The sequence below is a fragment of the Phalacrocorax carbo genome, chromosome 7, assembly GCF_963921805.1.
Source record: "Phalacrocorax carbo chromosome 7, bPhaCar2.1, whole genome shotgun sequence".
NCBI lineage: Eukaryota > Metazoa > Chordata > Aves > Suliformes > Phalacrocoracidae > Phalacrocorax > Phalacrocorax carbo.
This window is the reverse complement of record NC_087519.1, coordinates 40,728,277-40,749,853: the sequence shown is the minus strand read 5'-3', so window position 1 is coordinate 40,749,853 and position 21,577 is coordinate 40,728,277. Positions and strand designations below refer to the sequence as shown.

The following is a 21,577-nucleotide window of genomic DNA, read 5'->3' as shown; positions in this document are numbered from 1 at the left end:
ATTTAAAAAGCCACTCTGCAAGCTAGAAAGGACCCACATGTGGCAGAAACGTACACACTAAACACGTGGATTATGCATCTAATACATCAACTACGTATTGGACAGAAAATCTTAACACTGCATATTCCAAGGTACGCGGACAGGAAGCCGCGGCCAAGAGGCTTCAGCTGAATGGCCAGAGGTGTCATGGGTGGCAGGAGCAGAGCTCAGACCCAAGGACTTCAATCCTATGTGACTGCAGGTTTGGGTGCTGCTGCATTGCATCACTACTTGCTACTGCAGACACAGCTCTAAAATATAAAACGAATAGCAGGAGGCCATATTTTCTTTCTCTCCCTCTTAAACCCAGGTAACCTTGGAGCAAACTAAATGGGTGACAAAAACTGGGAAGCACGATAAGAGAAGCAAGGAGTGAGTGTTAATTTCCCAAAGAAGCGAGAAACTGTAGTTTAGCTATCAGGCCAAAGTCTGGATAAATTGTAATTACTTCTCATGTTTATTTATTAGTTTTCATTTATTTACATCATTATAATCTAGTTTTACCAGGGTTTTTAAAATTATGTTGAATGTCTTTTCATTGCAGCATCATGAGGTGGTAGGTGTAGTCAGGAGGACACTGCCTGCAGCAGCACAGCAACGTTTGTTGTTATTGCAGCTACAGATAATAAAAACTGAAAGCTACTAGCCAGTAGGTACAGAAACAGTTAATCAGAAGTGAACTACTCTGTTTCACTAACAGCAAATACAAGTTTTATGCACAGGCACTCAGCTAACCCCAGGTAGGACAACAGCCACAAGTTTCTTGATGGAGATAGCATGAAATTAAAGATCCCAGGGCAGATGACATCTCTCTCAAGCAGAGAGCACTGGTTGTGGAAAGTCGACAAGCTCAGTGGATGCACACATTTGGCTTCATTCTTTCCTCTGCCAGCAGGTAGTCCCTCCAAGTCTCTCTGGCCGCCTTTTTTGTCCAGTGACCTTGAGATTCCCCCTACTGTCTTCTGCTGGAAGGTGGAGGACCTTGCCCGTGGCAGAAGCTGTATTCTGGACTGCAAGTCATCTCTCTGTCCACAGCCTGTCCATCCTCTGTGCACTTACCTCTTCTGGCAGCAGAGCTCGGGGGATCTGTTGCCCCCAGCAATGGTAGGATGGGATAAGCAGGGAGGTAGGAATCTGAGTGTAACCAGCCAGGAGGCCAGAGAGGATTCACTAGACAAGATTTTTGATACTGCCTTCCAAGGTGCAGAAATTCTTCTACAGGTCAGAAACCCAGTATCCATATAACTGCATCTGGGAATCCTCCAGCCCAGGGTGGTTCAACATCAGCAACGATGGCAAAGGTGCTCCAGTTTTGGTCTGATCTTGTAAACCATGCTGACACTGTATTGCTGGCTTCTGCCCAAAATTCCACCCCATCCACCTGGCCAGCGGCAGCTTCCAGGCCCACCCCACTCCCCTGACAAGCAGGTGCTGTTAGCACTTGCCCTGAAAAGAGGCAGGAAGAGGCATCCAAATGTTAGCACGACACGTAATCCATACAGCAGCCTATCTGAAGAAGGGGTGGTAGGCCAGAGGTGGCCTGGAAGTTGCCATTTGAGCCATGCTAGTCCAAGGCTCGTATCTGACATAAAATAAGAAGGGGAATGACAGTAGTCATGAGTAGGTGTTGTCTTATCCTACTACCTGCCCCAGAGCACTGTGGTGTTTGCATCCCTTCAAGGGAATCAATATATTCACTCCCCAGCCATTCTACATAGGTCCGCCTCTCTCCTACTGGCACAATCTCAACAGCAGAATCCTTGAAGATCAAGTTTTTTCCTTGAAAAGTTGAAGAATCAAACATTTTGAATCCATTTCCATTGCTGCTGTTTCCAAAGTAGACCTGAAAACAATGAAAAATTTTCAGTATTTTGCAAGATTAAGTGCCACACTCCTCTCATACAACACAAAAGATGATAGGAATTGTTTTGTAGATGAAAAGTTCATACACAACTGCAGAACCTCTATTATGCGTTTGGTTTTATATGCTCCAGTAGATTAGATACAGAATTCTGTCATTGGCAATTACAATAACAGCATTTGTGATTTTGTTTTTTTTAGTTTCTATCTGGAGAGTGCTGTATTTTTAAAAAAAATCTTCTGTCTAAATATTGTTGTGTAATACAGGGTTTGGCTGCACAGGAGTTACAGAAGTGACTGAAGCCTAGCATGGAGATACCCAGCACTGCTTTTAAACTAGTTAACTTCAGTACTGACAGGAACCTAGCTGTGTCAGCCAGGCATGGCCTGCCTAGATGGTTTACCATGTACGTGGCTGCAGCATAAATATACCCAGCAGTGTTCGGTTGCATTCCTAGGAAAATTCCAGGATGGAAAAGTGTTAGCATGTACTCTATTTGTTGTAGACTTTGAAGTCATGCCATTTGGGAAAACAGTTGAAGCTCCAGGAAAATTACTACTGAAACAAGTGGCTGCGCAAAAAGTTGAAACCTCTTGCGCACCAGGGTGGTTTTACTGGGAGAATTACACGGGTTGTATTTTACTTTCTCCGTCCCGCTCCAAAACAGGGCTTTGCACAGTGCACACTCTGCCAGTCCCATGATGCAGGGGACATAACATGGCAGTATGGCCCTCTTGCCTTTATCCTTGGCCTGTGTTAGACCATATATAACTTCCCCCATAGCAAAAAATGGATTATTAATACCTGGGCTTCATCCAGTAGTCCATAGAGAGCAAAAATGCTGGTATCTGGGTGAACCATAATGGCCTGAGCTGGCACCTGAGCCAGGTGACACTCAGCAAACTGGGTGACTTCAGCCCGGGCACCATTTGGACACAGTAACTGGAAATCACTGGACTTCAACTTTTGGGCCCAACTCTCAGTATTCTTGCCTGAAAAAAAGAAACTGGTCATTGTCACTCTTTGAATGCTTTAGAGCAAAAAGGCTCTAGAAAAATTACTGTATTATAATAAAGAGAGATGTAACACTAAGTACCATCTGTGTTCTCAAACACTGTCGAGTGCTTCACAAAGGCCACATCCCCAGCATCTTGTGCCAGGCACCTTTAGGAAATGAGAGATAAAAATTCAATTTGAAGCATCTTTATGTGAACCACATCTTTCTTCTAATAACTGACAGGTTTAGAATTCTATTTTTCTTACATATATTCCTACAAACAAATGCACTGGACCCTAAGGTAATAAGCAAAACCAGAGAAATGGAGCATCTTGAAAGGCGAGAAAACCAACATCTTTGCAAAGTATTAAAAATATTCCAAATTAAGACTTTTAAGAGAGAAATACAGCAGAAAATTTTTATTAAAAGCAGATTAAAAACAGAAAAGGCCAATACTAGATGAGCAAAGAAGAAATATTACGTGATACTCAATGCAGTACTGCCCAGCTGCTAAGTTGCTTTCACTCCTTTTTATATCATCCACAAAGTATATATCATTAAGACTTTTTTTAAATAACAAAATTTGAGTGCATAACCCAAGAGTTTATCAGATTCTGAATACGTGCTTGTGTGCACAGTCACACATATCCTTTTTTTTCCTCTTTTCTTTCCAAGTTAGAGTGACCTTGGCACTGGCACAGACACTGCTTTTACAGCCCTATACACTGGAGATACCTAGCTAATCTAACCACAGTTTCTAATATTGTTCCAAAACTAAGTTCAGTTTCCTCTAATTTTCTGAAGCAGAAGCAGCCCAGCATGCCAAGGGCACCCTAAAATCTCCTCCTCTCCTACGACAGACACATCCCTACACCTTGCAGAAGATTGTGACCCTCCATTTTTCACCCAAATCATCTAGTGTAATGAATTATGACATACCTGTATTGCTGAAGACATCTGGGGACACATGTCCTGCTACATTCACGGCACATACTATCTAATTGTACCAACAATAGCCCCTTTTTGCCGACTGGAATGGAAAATAGTTCCTCCTTGCAGTTTGACAAGCTGACAGACTAAATAACAACCATATGTATTAATTACCTGAAGGCTCCACTGTAGCTGTAATAACGTTCTTGGCTACCTGCACTGCATTTATTGTTTCCACTATTGTCTCCAATACACAGTTCACAGAGTTTTGATGGGTAATTGTCTTGCTTAGCTGAAGGCACGCAGCTGGCAGAGAAAAACTCACTCACAGCTGGGGAAAGAAAGACAAACCAATATGATGAGTGAAAAGCATGAGCTCTTCAAAAGAAAGGTAGTTACACTGTCATGAAGTTATAACCAATGCAGGTTTCAGTAGAACACTAGGAACATGAGTTACAGCTGCCTTACTGGAATTCACAAACTACAACTTTTAAAATATTTTCAAAGCACTATTTAGCTGATTATGTTATGAAACCAAAGAGCTTTCTGGCAGAAAGGAAACAGGCAAGCAAAATTTGCATCTGGAGCCCTATGGTCATAGATCCTTTGCTTGTTGTGCTACATTGCTCCATTGCTAAATACAGTTTGAAAATAAATGCAATAAAATTCAGGATAGGGATACATCATTTACTGCAATGATATCTCAGAGCTGGAAGTACTACCTAGAGGGGATACATCTGTACAGACAATGTTGAGTTTCTGTGACTATCCTATTATTGACCTCTGACTTGGGTCAATATCCTTAAGCAAAAGCTGCGACAGCCAGGTGTGAAAGCAGGATTTTTAAGACCATATGATAAGCTTAAAGTTGATTAAATACACAAAGCAATGGACTCTTCAAATGCATCTCTGAAAACTGCAACAAACTTTGGCAGTTTGATACACCGGAGCCCAGGGCTGCCATTGACAGGCTGGAGAAACATGCTGACAGGAACCTCAAAGTTCAACAAAGACAAATGCAGAATCCTGCTTTTAGGATGGTGTAGGACCATGAAAGGCTTGGGGCTGACAGACTGAAAACCAGCTCTGTAAAAAAAGGACCTGGGGATCCTGGTGGACAACAAGTTGACCAAGAGTCCGCTGTGTGCCTTTGTGCCAAGGAAGGCTAATGGCATACTGGGTTGTGTTCGTGGAGCAGTCAGGGGAAGTGATGATTCTCCTCTGACATCTATGCCAAGTTTTGAGCTCCCAGAGTTAGAAAGACATTGCCATTCCAGAGCAAATATGGTGGAAAGAGAGTAGGATGCTCAGAGGGCTGGAGCACATGACTCAGCACTTACCAGGCTGAGAACCAGGTTTGGTTGGCCTGGAGATAAGACAGCTAACAGTGTATTGCTGTTTTCATTTACACAGTGGGTTTTTCAAGAAGACAGAGCCAGAGCCTTCTCAGAGATGCAGAACAAGAGATGCAGAAAAGAAGCAACAGACCAAACTTACAAAAAGGAAAATTCTGATTAGACACAAGAAAAAAATTCTTTATACCAAGGACAGTCAAACACTGGGACAGGGGTTCACGGAGGTTGTGTGTGAATCTCCTTCCTAGGAGTTACTGAAAACCTGCCTGGGCATGGCCCTGGGCAATCTGATTTAACTGGATCTGCTTTGAGCACTTGGTTGGACTAGATGACCTTCCAACCTAAATCAGCCAATGATTTTGTGACAAAGGAAGGGAATACTTTTGTGTTAGATGTAACATTCTCAGTATGACCCCTCCCTTAGCCAACTCTGGTGGCAAACCTAACATTTCAAATTGTTACATTAAAAACACAACACCCCTTCACAAACAGATAAGCTTAATATAGAGTTACAAAGTATCAAAATTACTTCCCTAATCAACATTTATAACTAGACTGTTACTGCATTTTTTGATAGGTAGTACTGTTGCCTTACCTTGAGGAATATTACAGTCTCTGGCCTTAATAATGCCCCTCTTAATTAGTATACCAATGGGGATATTCCACCCAGCGTTTCTCCCGAACCCTGTGTGGCAGGACTTCTTCCCTTTCAGGTCGCTGATGGTGAATGCATTGGACAGATTTCGCTTCACTAACACCACAGCATAGTATGCATTGCTGGTGTCATCAGCTTGCAGAAAAAAAACAAAACAGATTACAGCTTCCTTTAAGCATACCCACTGCTTAACGACCATCTACAGATCCATGACATTTATCTGGTGCCAACTTCAATTGCACTGACAATCAGCTAGCCAGGAGGTATGCACGTACGTGTAATTACTCTTCACTTCTACTACTTCACAATGTTGCATTCCCTTATAGCCTGTATACTGGTACTGCTATGCACTTGGACTGAATAATCTAGAGACAAACATGAAAATGTTCTTGTTGATACCAGCTCTTATAAATACATCCCTCTGAAAAACATCATTTGGGTCGTTACCGATTTAGCAAAACTGCTTTAGAAGTTATTTTTATATGAAAACCTCAAACCGGTATTAAAAATTTCCATGAGTTTTGCAGCACATTAAAATCCTGCCCTAGTGACACAGTGGACACAAGCTCTCTTTTCATCAGTGACTCTGATGCAGCCACATTGACAGGAAGAATTTGTTTCTAACTAGAATCTACTGTGTAATTTCTGTATTTTTGCTTCTGTTAAAAATATTGTGATTTTGCAAATACTAATTTTTTCCATTGTAAATATTTTTTTTTCAGAATTGAAAAGACAAATAAAGAGGTACAAGACTCAAAACTGCCAAGGACTCAACCTGGTTCTGCAGCAGGACAGATAAAAGTTGCCACAAACTCACTGTAGAAACCCATCCCACACTTGTTTCCTCCTCTGTCCGTGACGAGGGGATAATAATTCTCATTTCCTTTAAAAACAGCTTTCCAGCAGAACTAGGGAACAGAAGCTTTGCTTTTAGAGGTTTTCAAACAACTTGGAAAAACAAGGTCTATATTTATGTTTCCTGACCTTCTTACCAGAGTAACTTTCTCCAGCAGCTGGTACAAGGCCATATGTCTTCCCAGCTGTGTAAATATCAGCTCCACCCAGAACTACAGCATCACTTTCCTTTTTCTGAAAAATAAAATAAAATTTAGGATTTCTGTGAAAAAAACAGCATATACCTTCCCTGCTACAATGACAACACCTCTAGCATCACACCTGTTGCATCTCAAAGGGCAAGTCTGACAGCAAAAGAGCATAGACCGCTAAAAAAAATACCCCCAAACCTGCATAAAGCATCATCAGTGAAATGGGGGCAGGAGATTTCACACATACAGAGCTTGACCTAGATGGGCAACCATGCCCCCATCACAACTGAAGATCATCGGTGTTCCTGTCCATACCATGTGAGCTACAGATCACCTTCTTGAAACCCAGCGTCCCTGCTGGTCGCCACGTATCTCTGATCCTACCTACCGAGCAAAGAGCAGCTTGGGTTAATACGGTTTATGGCACAAGGACTGTAGCAGCCTACCTGGATCAGCTCCATGCACTGTTCCTTTGTCTCGGCTGAAACACACTGAATTGCTGGTTTCAAATTCTTTTTGTTAAAGGCAATGGCCATTTCACCACATTTCCAAATCTCCTCAGTGGATACAACACACCAGTTCAGGCTTTCTGGCAATGCTGCACAAAATTGGAAAGCAAATACTACAGTTCACTTGCTTTGTAATAGACAAGGAGGGATACACACTGCCCACTGTCACATACGTACCATACACGTTACTAAAAATGTTTACTTCTGTGTTTCTCCCCAGCTCAGACTTACACCTGATCAGGAACCAAAGAACTCTCCAAGATGTGGACATTGGTATGTCCACACTGCAAACCTCCCCATAGCAAAGGAACAAAAACTCCTGCAATTGCTGAGCATTAAGCACAGCCATCACGCGTTGGTTGAGTGCTGCAAAAACCACCCTGAACACAGGCTTCCTCATACCTGACAGTCACTGGGCAACGCCCAGAAGAGTCCAGGAGGTAGGGGGGGGCTTTGTCACAGCACCCAGCACCTCTGGGAGGCTCAGCTGCCACGATTAAGCTTCTTAGGGCAGGGATTCTTACAGCCTGTGTTTCTGACTTTGCCAGAATGCACATCAAGTGATTTCTACATTGTTTCGATAGTATAAAAGACCCTAACACTTCAATAAAGAGCAACCAGGGGTTTCTTCAGCTTCTGGAGGAAATTCTCTGCTAGGAACCCTTCATCCATTCTTATAGACTACCCAAGGATTTACACAGCAACACATTACTATTTCCCCTTGTTAGCAGGTAAGAAATGGAGTACCAGGTATCAGTAGCAGTTTACCAGATTAGTGTGTCTCATATACCAGAAAGGGTAGAAAATGCCTGCACCTTATAACACAAAGTGGGCCAGTTTGCACAGGAAAGTATTCTGCAATGTGGTAGTGTTTCTAGGCCAAGAAGTGACCTTTCTCCATGCTCAAAGATTAGAGGCATCTTTCCATAACCCTCCAAGAGTCAGAAGAAAATAGAGCAGAATAAAGGCAGTCTCTGTTATCAGCTATCTTTGTCCTTGGTTATGAATAGTAATCTAAAGACAACTTACTGTTGGGGTTGCAGCTCAGAGCTTGCATGGCATGAAGATACTCATCCCCCAGCCATGCCTGGTAATTCTGAGCTGTGATTGCCACGAGCGCTGTGGTGGAGTCTCTGAACAGAAGGTTCTGGGCACCGTAGGCTGTGGAGTCAAACATCTGAAACTTGGTGTCTAGCCCACTAAATCTTTGCTGTAACGTTGAAGAAAGAAAAAAGCACCTGTCACATATCCCTCTTCCTGGATTGTGTGACATCGCACACCCCTCCAAACCCTGCAGAGCTGAAGGTGCCCAGATATCCTGTCTTCAGTTCAGCTACGTGGGTGGGAGAACCCCTCTAAAATGCAACGCGCTGATGAAAAAACGGTGTCCTACTTGTCCCTTGTTCAGGAGCTGGAAGACAACTGTCCCATCTGTGTCAGGCCGCACAACCACAGCACGAGCTGGGATTCGGGCCAGGTGGCAGGTTCTCCACTCTGTCACATCAGCTGTGTTGCCGTCACGGCACAAAAGCTGGAAGTCCTGGGAAAGAAGCTGCTGGGCCCACGAAGAAAGACTTCTTCCTGAAATCAGACAGAACATGCTTATGGAACAGACATCAGGTGGGGCTGATGTTTCCAGCTCCACAGCTGCTCTAAGCATCACACGCGGAGCAGAACACACACCTCTTCCTGAGCATCTTGGAACTATTCCTGCCTGCACAGTCTATCCCATGCATCTATGTGGTCCTTTAGTGTTGTAACTCTGACAAGACAATAAACAGCATTAACACTTGTGAGACTGCACTGAACTGTACTGGGGTCCGCAGCAGTACCAAGAACATCCCTAAGTCCAGGATCACATGCAACTTCTTTGGGTTTTTTGTCCCTGTAAATGATGGTCAGACAGGCCCAGTATGTTAAAGTAACGCTATGCTCAAGGTAGATTTCACAAAGTGCCAGATAAGGCAGGCCACATCTTTTTAACTTCTGCTAGTCTCTGCTGAAATCCCTGGGTAGGCAGAGCAATGTAACAGTCCAGGTCAGCATAAAACTAAGAGTTTAGTGCTGTTTGAGCTCTCTTTCCAGAAGAAGCTAAAGATTCCACCTCGAATCTTTAATGAAAAGCATTTAAAAAAAAAAGATCACGTGGACTCATCTGTCTCCTGGTGCATACATCTGTGGGTACATCTGTTTTTACCATTAGAGCTTTTTTTTGCTAATTCCTCAATTCAAAATATATCAAACATTTTACATTATACTGTCATTACAGACACTGTACTTCAGACCTTGCAGCCACTATTCAACAAGGTTCTGGATTACTCACCATCTGTATTTTCAGGAACTGTGGTGTGCTTCACAAAAGCGACTTCTCCAGCACCTTCAGCCAAACACCTAACAAACACAAAACCAACCACACAGATGCATTACGAAGCACAGCTCCCATGCACTGGACACTGCCGGCTGACAGCCAGAGGGCTGTAAGCTACGTTCCATCACCACAGGGACTGACCTATTTCCTTGTGCTGAGGGTTTTCCTCAAGGCAGAGACTAGTGGCTGTTAGAGCATGAAGTGATCTACCACTGTCATTTGGTAAAGATGGAAAACATGCTCAGTGCCACCTGGGACAAACACAATGACCTTTGTCTAGAAGAGTTCTCTAAGGCAGTCACACAATCCTTTGGGGAACACGCAGGGAGGCGCAAGTGTTTCACATGAGCAAATTCTGCCCTTGCTTGGTCAATGCTATTACTGAGGGAGCGGGAGCTGCAACACAGCACACAGGTGGGAAGGAGGAAAATAAGGGAAAGATTGCGGTGCAAATATGGAGGGCAGAGCAAGTTGATAATTCAGTGCAACTGAGGTGGGATGACTGAAATAGGTGAGTAGGGTGGCAGCTCAGCTCTCAGACTCCAAGGGTCACCAGGCCTTACTGGGAGAGATACAGCCTGCTGGAACAGAGTGTCTTGTGTCAACAGCTGCTGGACAAAGCAAACAGCAATGGGACTTCCCTGCCCCGCGTAAGTGCTAAATATCCACTTGATTTTATTACTCAGCTATTAATATCTGAAACAGTGGGTTTATAATTACTTTTGTTCAGTCTCTATGTTCAAAGCACGGTTGCCCTAACGCAATGGCAGATATTCTAACAAGATCAGCAAGAAGCTCTAACAAGAAGTTCTCTGGCTTCAATTTCCTGTCAGTGAGGCCTGGACACGGTGACTATGGATAGAGCATAGCGATAGAAGAAAATGACAGAGCCGTGATTTTTACCTGAAAGCCCCACTGTAGTCATAGTATTGCTCTTGGGAATTTCGTTTGCATTTGTTCTGCCCAGCCAAATCCCCTTTGCAGAGCTGACAGAGCGATTTGGGGTAGTTTACACCATTTGCTCCAGGAACACAGCTTGCATTGAAATAACCACTTACAGCTAAATGTGGAATTAGAATGAGAAATTTTTAGCAATGAATAAACAAGATCCTACAATCTCATTTTAACACCTCTACACAGTACATCTCTAAAACCATTTACAAGGCATAAGTCACTTTGTTCTTAAGATGGTTTTCAAGTTTAAAAAACAAAACCAAAAAAAACCCAAAACACCAACAGAAAACCACCTGCAGTCTTCATCAAACCTACATTAGGTCTATTCCGTCTTACAAGGAGCAACAAAGGCAAGGAACAGCAGCTAGAAGCACACATTTCTGTCCACACACAGGGTCCCAAGACCGTACAGAAAGGCATTGCTGAAGAACAGATCCTTCCCCTGTAACTCTTACCTTTCGGAAGGTCACATCCCACCGCTGCCAGACGCCCACTGTCAATTAGATAACCCACTGGCACATCCCAGCCTGCAGTTCTGTTGATGCCTGTGTGACATGAACTAACACCCTTCAGGCTGTTGATGGTGATGTTGGAGCTCTTCCTTACCACAGCCACGGCATAATAGGAAGTTCCAATCTCTGCAGCATAGGAAAAAGAGAAGCAGGCAATGTAGCCTCGCACTACAGTGCTATACACTGATCTGTGGCCTGTGCGGCTCCCTGCCCACAGGCAAGTCACTGTTCACATCCTTGCTGAGAACCTGCTGGCTGTGAGTGAATGTCTTCCATTATCTTTTCAGTGTGAAAAGTCTTGGGTTAAAGGCCACAGGCAACCTGTTCTACCTTTGAAGGTCACCCTGTTTTGAAAGAGAGGTGGCATGAAAGACATCCAGAGGTTCCTTCCAAGACAACGCCTTCCATGATCCTAAATATGTTTGGATTGAAACCAGTATAATTAATAGTAAAAAAAAATTATTCCCCAGTTGTCTATGAATTTGATCTTAATTTTGACACAAGATAGCAAGTTGATGTCACTGTAGCATTGCAGCTGATTTCATTCTCTGTGTTTTACAGTTTGATATAACAGTCAAGAGTTTAGGGTCTGAAGTGACCATAAGGTCATTCAATCTGACTTTATTTAGATCAGAAACAGTTGAATTCCATTCACTTTTCTCTATTTTGAGCTCATAACCTGACTAATGGAGACAGCCAGCCCCTTGATCACAAGGCCCATTTGGTTTTGAGAAACTGAAGTACAGTTCCCTCACCAGGGTCATGATGCCTTTAGCAGTGGTGGTGGGGTACAGGTGATCCAAGTCCTTGTGGACTGAGCCCAACAGGCACTTCTGAGGATGCCTTGTCCAGATCACACTAAGACCCAGCTGCAAACCAAATCCAGCTCCATCTCCCAACAGAGTGGTGGGACACCACTGATTTCAGTCTGCTTCCAGAGCTGTTCCTTCCCTTGGGTCTCTGAAAGTCATGGGGGACATCTTCCAGCTCTGACCTACACAAACGCGTTGATACTGGGCCCTTAATCAGGATGACAATTCACCACTGAATTATTGTCTCCACCTTGAAAAGAACTCAAAGCTTAAGGGCACCCAGATAAGAAGCAGGTAATCTTTTGCACTATTAAAAATAAAATCTAAATATTCTAATTTATGGGATTGAGAAATAAACCTAATAACAATTCATGCTTTGCAATTCATTAATTTATCTGCAAAGTACTGAACAGAGAAGACAGTAAGCAGTGAAACAAAAAAAAACACCAAAAAACCCAAACAAAACCACACACTAAAACACCACACAAAAAAAAAAAAAAACCCACACAAAACCAAAAACCAACCCAAACAACAGTACCAAAACACAAAACAACCCAACAAACCTATTACAGCTATTTTGACATAACTGTTCCAGGACAGACTCTGCCACAGCCCTGCATCTCCTGTTTCCCCAACACATTCTGTTATGGGCAGGAACATCCAAGAGGGAAGCTGACCATTACCTACTGTTCAGAGTCTTCAAGAGGAGGACCCCAAAATAAAATTGCAACAGTAAAAATGCATAAGAGCGAGCTCATATTAAGTAATTGAAAAGCCATTTAGTTAGAATATACCTTGATCATATACTTCCCCAACCACAGGTTTCAGACCATGCTCCTTTCCAGCCTGGTAAATCAAACGGCCATCCAGTGTCACTGCATCTGCCAAATCATCCTGTGCAGAGACAAGGGCAGAATACAGGCTGAAGCTTAATTATCAGTATTTCTCAACAGCCAGAAGCAGAGTATCTGTGACTTCAAGAGAAGAGGCCCCTTAACCTGCATTAGTGAAATTTTTTTTCTCCAAAAAGTTCTTTTAAGAGCACTCAAATTTCAGAAGAACAATTACCAAGGGGGATTTTAGAACTTCAGAACAGCCTTCCTTCAGAAAAAATGCAGAAACCAGCCCTGGAACATGATGGCCTCGCCAGCCTTCATAGTCCAAAGGATCCTGCAGTTCTGTGATGAATGTTAAGGCCCATCGATTTGGAGTTTCATTCATCTCTACAGCTAGTGCTCCTAAGCTTGAAGATTTAAGTAAATATATTTTTGAGGTCATATGCAGGTAATTTGAAGTAACGTCTCTGGGGCTGCAAAATCTGAATGCCAAAGTGTACTCAAAAGCAACCTTAAAGCATGCTGGTTTGTACCTCAGCAGACAAACAGCCACACATTTTGGGAGGGGGGGGAAGCAGACGGCAGTGAATTTCAGAGCAGGAGGAAGGCATTTAGAAAGTGTCCAATACACTTTCTGTGTATTGTGGGGGAATACAAATCCAGAGCATCCACTGCTGGGAAGGTGTCCAACAATACTCAATCTTTTCAGCTGACTATAACCCCAAGCTGGCTGGAATTCTGCTACAGAGGCAGGACTGCTCCGGATAGCACAGGACAGGACTCCCCACAGCAGCAAGGACTAGACAACACCTCTGGCCAGCCAGACCTGGCTCTCACTGTGTACTGAATCTAGTGGGCACCAGGAGAGGGCATCTCGCACAGAGACGAGATACCGCTGAGAAAATAATCAGCTGCTTGACATTTTGCATTTCTAAGCTGATTCCAAGTTTCTTATCAGTTTGCTTAACCTCTGGTTCAGCACTGGAGGGGCTAAACTAGTTTACCCATCCCTTGGCACTTTGCTGAGCATTGGTTAGGGTAGGGCTAGGCCTATACTGCCTAGTATATCACAGTCATTTCCCACAGGCTGAGCTACATAAAAAGCCTGAAAATTTTTTAAGGGATCAAGCGAAAGCATCACTAATACATTGATGTTCATACCTAAATCAGGTTCGAAGTTGCCATGTAATTTGAAATATTTTATTTATTTGGCTCAAAGGAGAAAAGAGGTTATATTTATTAATTAGCTGAAAAAATAGATGTCCTAACAGTTGCTTCTCATGAAGGACTGCTGAACAAAGCTCCAAGGGAACCTGGTGAGGAGTTGGGGTTGGGAGATATTTGCATCTTAAAGAACAGACCAAATCATTCTGGAATAACCAGATCTGATACTCCACTGGTGAGAGTTGGAGCACAGGATGACAGTTTAGCAATCAAATATGGCATGTTGTTTAGAAGGGACACCTGACAGTGAGAGGAAGAGGAGGACGTGGGAGTCAGAAGGACCTTACCCTCAGGGAGAACAAAGTGAGTGTCTAGAATTGGTGGTGGACAGGAAACAGAGGAGATACTATGGGAAGGGCTGGCCACTGAAGACAAGGACTGTATTACATGGACATATTTCCATGTGAGACAGCACTTTTCTGATGGGAAAGCTGAGCCTTTGAGCTCTGTTTAGCACAAGAGCCTCCTATCAATGGCTTGTGTATCAATAACAAAACAAGACAGAAGAAATGCCTATTGTATTTAACATGAAGTAGTTTACAGGCTACAGACCTCTCCTTTAAATGCATACAATCACTGCTGAGGAGTCATTCCAGCAACTGTGTGGGTATTTTACTGGTTTTTAGTAGCAAGCATTTACAAATACATTTAGCAAGAGCATGGGACTATTCCACATATGATTTTTTGGTAAGTGTGCGTGCGATGGTAATACCCTGTCAATTATTTTCAGAGGGACTTAATTTCTGTGTGTCACAACATTTAAGAATTACCTACAGAAGTGTTTAAAGACCTGCTGAAGAATAGCTCTTTGTCTGGTCATATCTGATCGCATTAAATATTGTCAGGTTCCCTAGTTTAATATTTAGACATTTCTCAAGTTTTAAACACCCTAAAAAAAAAAAAAGGGTTTTTACTTCATCCATGTGCTAACACATTCACAGGACTAAGTCCAAGTTATGTAGTGTTATAAAACTGCCTATCTCTGCCTCTTCAGCCATTGCATCCCACTCCCTTTTTGGCCTCAAAGAGCAGAGTTCAGTGCGGATGCAGACTCAGGGGTTCCACACAGTCCTACACAGAGTAGGCCAGCTTAAATATTTAGCAGATTATTTGCACAAGAAAAAAAAAAAAAAAAAGGTCTCAAGGACAAAGCCTCATCTGAAGCCTTACAATGAAGATTGATTTTATCAGAAAGCTACTTACTCATGCTATCTGCCTGCAGGTTTCTGAGTTCAGCTAATCAAGTTTTATAGGAGTCTGAGGTTTTAGATAGGTGCCTGCTGCTTGCAATGGCTTACAAACGCAATTCTCTGTGCACTGTGTTTCAGAAGCAGACACTCAGCAGCCCTTTTAATAACCTCCTTTGCAGAGTCTAACAGGTCCCTCTGTGGAATGCAGCAATCAGCCAAGCAGTTTTAGGAATATCTGACATGACAAAGAATTTCCCGTCTAATCCTGAGGTAAGATTCACATATGTATCAATATCTGCTAACGTTCCTCAATACTGTCTTGATTACCTCGCTCAAGAACAGTATTTATCAAGAGGCAATGCGGTACTTTTAGCAATCAGACAGCCCTTTTGCTTCTGTTGACAAAAATATACAAGATAGCAATTTCTGAAATTTGTTCCTTTTTTCTGGCCACACAATGACCAGCCCTCCTCTCCCTTCAAACTGCTCTGCCAGGCCTCGCGTTCTGGCTCTGAACCTCTTGTCCTTGAAAGGCTGCATCTCCTCCACAAAACCCTGATTTTTGGGCATCTCTACACAGGGTACACAAAGAATATTATTTATTGACACAGCCATCCATCCTCCCCTTCCCCCACACTCTGCCAGTGAAGACAACCATAATTACCTGCCTCCACATTTCCTCCAACATCCACTTGTTGCCTCCCACCCCCTCCTAAGGAGGGAATTATTTCCATGCATCATTTTGCAAAGCCACATGTTTACAGTCTTTAAAACCTTCCCTGGATCTGTGCCCCTTTTGGAAACTGACCACACTCCGGGCAGCTGAATTAATACAGCTGGGTTTGCACGCCCTTTGCACACCCTCCTTGTTGCTTTCTCTCTCTTGTACTCTGGTATTGGGAAGTATGATTTGGCTTTACACTCATCTCATCTGTATATATAGCAATTTCCATGATGGGACCCTGAAATGCGAGTTTCATCCAGAGTTTATTGAAATACAATCTACTTATAGGCTCAGCAGCACAGCTTTACCTACTCTTTGCATCTTATAGCTCCATCCCTTCTTAAATATCTGCTAAATAAATCTGACACAATTCCCAAATCAAAGATTAGCATTTGGGAGGAAATATTTAAGACCCTTGCTGTGTTCATAATGACTGGCCATATGTGACTACCCAAGTAGATGACACAGGGCCATTCTGACACTCAGGTTCATATGTAAACCTTTATATCTTTTTTAGAAAATGCACGCTTTGATTTCTCAGAGACATGAATGCCAGGAGGCATATGGTCAGCTGCCTGGATCATCAGACACTCACCACAGAGCTGTGTACACTGCCACTGGATTATTATTAGGCACATGGGGAAATTAAATCAATGACACTGCTGTCGCTCACAACTCACCTTGATCATCTGGGTACAGTTGGCAGCTGACCCCCCCACTATACACTCCAGGGGGGGAAGGATGCCAGCCCCACCAAAGGCCTTACTCATGTCATTACACTTGGAAAGTTCTTGCTCAGAGACAGTGCACCACCGGATACGTTCCAGGCTGAGAGCTGCAAACACAACACCGAGAGAAAATATTATAAAACACATTTGTAGCAGAGCTTACCATTTAAAGGTTCCCGAATAGCCAACCTTTCATTCCATTCTTCCTCCCAAATGAGAAAGAAATCAGGGGTCTTTCAATAGTGAGTCTTTAGAGATAGTTCTCACTTTCATTTAGATTAACAGGAATACTGAAATTTTTTGAACTGGAAACAGGATGGACTCAGATACTGAAACCCAGTGGCATTTGCTTCTGACGTAAGAAACATGGGTACAGTGGAATAGGTCAGGGCACCCAGACTGTTCTTAAAACCTTGCAGAATACATCATCTTTTCTCAAGCCAAAAGTGTTTAAAACAATTATTCAAAATTATATACTACAAAACCAAAGAGACTGTCCAAAGACAACTCTGTCTCCAGCATTGCTAGTTAGTACCTGGAGTCCTGCCCAAGCCCTTTTCAGTCTGAATAAAAAAACAGAAAAAAGTAATCTTAGGTCTCGCCACTAGGCTTATTATGAAAACTAGAAAAGTAAACTTGCCCCTTCAAAACTGTTCCATAAGAGACTGTTTCCACAGTCATGAAAAGGGGAAGGTGGTTCCATGAACGAAAAGACTCAAGTTCAGTAGTGGGGATTCCATTAGTCAGCGAAGAAAGGTGTCTTCCAGCAGGCCCAAACCCTGCCCTTCTAAGCACCAAGCTACAAACACTTTGTTGCTTTTGTGAGGGTATGTCGTCATGCACCAACGATGCAGCTGTACAAAAAATGCATGTGCAAGTATTGTTTATGCTGATAAACAGGGATAGATCGTTTATGTAGCAGGGGGCACCACACTACATTGCTTTTCTACAATTCTGACTTTTAAGCTGGACTCTGCTGTAAGTTGTCATGTGGTTTTCTAAAAACTCTAACCAGCCCTCTAGTTCCCCACCATTCACATGCTGCCGAGATACCGCATCTAACCTTGCAAGTTAAAATTACTCCACTAGTGCTCGATAGTAGCCATGCACATTTTCTGACTTAGTGGCTGAAGACTGAACATTTAAGTCATAAAGCTTGTTTTGCACCCGATACTGAAGCAGAGGGTTTGTCTTGCTGTTCCCCTGCAACTCAGAGCTGACCCTACGGCTGTCAACAAACATTAAGTCAGACTTGGAAAACTTGCAGGAAGTTTTCATGGCAGCATCTGCTAGGGGAGGGTGAAACAATTGCCCACCTCTGAGTTGCAGGAATTCTGAGAACCAAGACGATTAGAAGAAAGGGACAACAGAGTCATGGTAAAGAGGCATCTCATGGAAACTTAATGTCTACCTCATCTACCTGGGTGAAATTTTCACCATAGATTTCTCGGGGCAGGAGGAAGAAACTAGGTTTTCACTGATAAAGGGGTATGGGTTTTTCTTCTCCTAAACACAAGTAGATGGAAATTAAATTGGGGTTTCCACATCTCAGTATGTATGGCTGACTGCCATTCTTCAGCCTCAGCATTCTGGTTTTAGATATAAACACACAGGAGATAATGCATGAACTGTATGAAATCGTTAGCCATATACACCTGAAACATGAAACAAAGCTCATTTGGCTCCATATTTCAGCCAAAATAGTAAACCAGCATGAATCTGTTGGTTTTTTCCCCTCACTTATCTAAAAGAGGTAATTAATTTGTCCCTTTCCAAACTGCTGACCTCATCTTTATAGGAAAGCCAGATCCTGGACAACTTCGTGCTTCCCTCCTTATAAGTTAACCTATTTGAAGTCATCTTGAGCACAGGTAAGATCTGCCATTAACTTCTCTTCCTACTGCCAACCAAGAACTTCTTTAAAAAGCAGGTAACTCTCAGAACCCAAGTTTATTCACAATTTTGGCCCTTCTTATATCTGTAGATATACATAAAGCATGAAATGGCAGGAGCTGGCAACTTCCATTTGAAATAGGCTCAAGGTCCTGAACAAACATATATCAACAGCAAACATCCAGTTAACTCCTTTGCTGAAAGTAACAGTACTACACTGTGTAACATCTTATCAAATGGCTATTAATACAGCTATTAATACATTATCAAGGGTTTTTAACAGAAACAATGTAAAAAAAAAAATACTAGAATCATTTATTTTTTAAGAACTGCAGAGTGCTTCAGAAACAGCGTCTACTCCTCCAGTGAAATTAAAAGCATTCACCTTTAGAATTTGAGAATGACAAGAGAAAGCCAACATGTTGCACAGAGCACGATAAGTGGAATAAAGCAATTATTTCTGTTTTTACAAAATAAGTGTCATAGAACTGTTCACACCTGTGAGAAACAGGCACCACTGAACCAAAAGTAGATTCAGTGCTGAGGAAATACAACCTTTGACACCAATGAGTCAAGACACGTACATGGTGTTCAATATAGCTTTTTCCACTCCTTTTCTATTTTTCCTGTTCTTTCTTTGTATTCCTTTTTCTGGCCATATAAGATTGGTTCTGAAATGGTTCTAGTTTCCCTCTGCTCTCTCACATCACATACAAGTCAACACCAAAGGCACTGTACCACAGCAAAAGTTTTTGGAGGGTACTTACCAGCATGAAAGAAGAGAAGACAGAAGACATTTCTAGAACTCTTCATGGTGAAAATGTTGGGATTTGTGCTTTTTCCAGCCTTCAGAACCCCCAAAGATCAAGGCTCTGCAAGTGTGCTCTCCCCAGCCTGCTCCTTGGTGAAAATGAGCAGCGTTCTACTGCAGGTGCACTTTGTTCAACAATTTATCTTGCTTATCTTGGCACACATCACCTTACAACTACTACTAGGAAAAAAGCCTACCTCTCTTCACACCGCCTCTATGCTTGCAAAAAAAATTCAGACTAGGACATTGCAAAATATCTGAGGCACCATTGAGGTTGTTACTGCTTTAGCACCACCTATAGACTTAGACAAACAGCTACACACCGACTCTCAGGGGTAAGGCAGGGCTGTGTAAAGAAATCATAATTTTGGGTTCTACGTATTCCCTACGTGTTGGGGCTCAGGATGCAAAAGTAGATTCAAGTTCAGCGCTTCACCCGACAGAGCTGATGGTCACTTTTTCGCCACATTCTCAGCATTGTCATGAATCCCATAAAGCCATAAGAAGAAACCCAGGCTTTTAGAATAGTGAAGCCTATACACTCTACACGTGGTACAGTGCATGCTTAGTGCCCATCTCCTGAAATATAATAGCAAATGCTATGAAACAGCTGTAGTGGTTTGATTTTTTTTTTAAGGTTTTAGTGAATGCCCAGGAAGGCTTCTTTCTCCCAGAAAGAGTAAACACTCTGCTGACAGCAGCTCTCTCAAAAGCTGCTGTGACTTTTAGACTGGCTTTCACAGAGCAACACTCATTTGTGCTGCCCTTTTCTTCATTCCTCATTAGTCAATGAGCTGCAGCTGCCTGTACACTTTGTTTAGATAAAAGCCATTTAATGCTGCTTTGCTCTGCTGACTGCCATTTCTCAGCTCAGCACCCATCTACCAAAAAAAGAACGTCTGTGTCCTCCCACGAATCCACACACACATATCTTTGCCATCTTTTACTGAGAGCATGCCTGACAACACAGCTGATGCACCCTTAGATAGTCCATACATCCAGTAATGTTGCACAGATGCTGTCCGGAGTTAGTTACTTAGCTACTTGACTACAATTTGGCCAGGCTGCTAGTTTTAACACCTACTAGTACCTGTAAGACAACAGCTGAGTTTAAGTCAATTAATTGCTATTTCAAGTGGGGAACTTCAAAACGCAGAGCATGACCCCGCCAGACCTTCTTCTTAAACAAAACCTTATGGCTGAACTCTGATTCTCGCTATCTAGACTATCTGGAATTAGTCATCCCCCTTTGTTGCCTGAAGCGCTAAAGAACAACCTGGCACCCCTGGAGTCCTTCCAAACTTCTGGAAGGATCCGTTATTCACATCACTCCTGTCCCCCTCCCACTGGCCAAATTAACCTCTCAGGCCCTCCGATGCTTGCACAAAGGCTTACATAAAGATAGATGACACGACTGAACCGCAGTCCTAGCACCAGTTCCTTAAGACTGCAAGGGCAAGATTAATAAAAAATAAATTCGGTACCAGGCCTCTCCTGTGGTGGTTCTGATCCTCTATGGGAAAGGTTCAGAAGGCAGATGAGCAGCCTTTTTGTACAGGAGGCCTATTCTGAATGCAGCCCCCTCTAAACCATCACACAAGCACAGCTCATGATAATTTAGCTCATTTTCCTATTTTATTCAGAATTCTATGAATATCTATGCTTTAAGGGGATATTAAATTTCTTAACCTAATTTGCAGCAAAAATTAGCAAGAATGCTCACAAGGGAAATGATTAATAAAACTTAATAATAGGGAGCAGCAAATACATCATTGAGCATGCTTCTGTATAGCAGTTACAAATAGTTGGGTTAGCAGGCAGAGAAGAAAAGCCATGGTGCCTTCACCAGGTCAGCAAAAGTAGGGTGGTAATGCATCTGTGTAACACCATTTGGATTTCCTAATTACTCCAGTTGTTAAACTGGAAGTCTTAAGAGAAGGACATGTCTTGTAAAATGTATCTTTAAAATCCAGAAAGAATCAAAGATATATCGGCACCCGAGACTGGAAAAATGAGATCCAGAAAAACAGCAATTAATGCAAAATCCTAAGAATTACAAGATAAAACAAATCGAACCTGGGCATCGGGGCTACCAGAATCAACTCTTCTGCCAGGGCTCAAGGGCAACATCTG

The 21,577-nt window shown here is 42.7% G+C and overlaps 1 protein-coding gene across 1 annotated transcript; it reads right to left on the bottom strand.

The window, feature by feature from the left end:
* Nucleotides 1-473: 473 nt before the first annotated feature.
* On the bottom strand, nt 474-21,175 carry LOC104046548 (melanotransferrin). Its single transcript, XM_009506708.2, has 15 exons — nt 19,401-21,175; nt 16,693-16,847; nt 12,833-12,932; nt 11,170-11,352; nt 10,664-10,820; nt 9,716-9,783; nt 8,786-8,973; nt 8,422-8,602; nt 7,330-7,481; nt 6,830-6,926; nt 5,778-5,972; nt 4,002-4,158; nt 2,997-3,064; nt 2,705-2,892; nt 474-1,882 (listed from the first exon to the last, which is right to left on the bottom strand). The coding sequence occupies exons 1-15, from the start codon at nt 19,444-19,446 to the stop codon at nt 1,604-1,606; spliced, it is 2,214 nt and encodes a 737-aa protein (XP_009505003.1). The 5' UTR covers nt 19,447-21,175; the 3' UTR covers nt 474-1,603.
* Nucleotides 21,176-21,577: the final 402 nt, after the last annotated feature.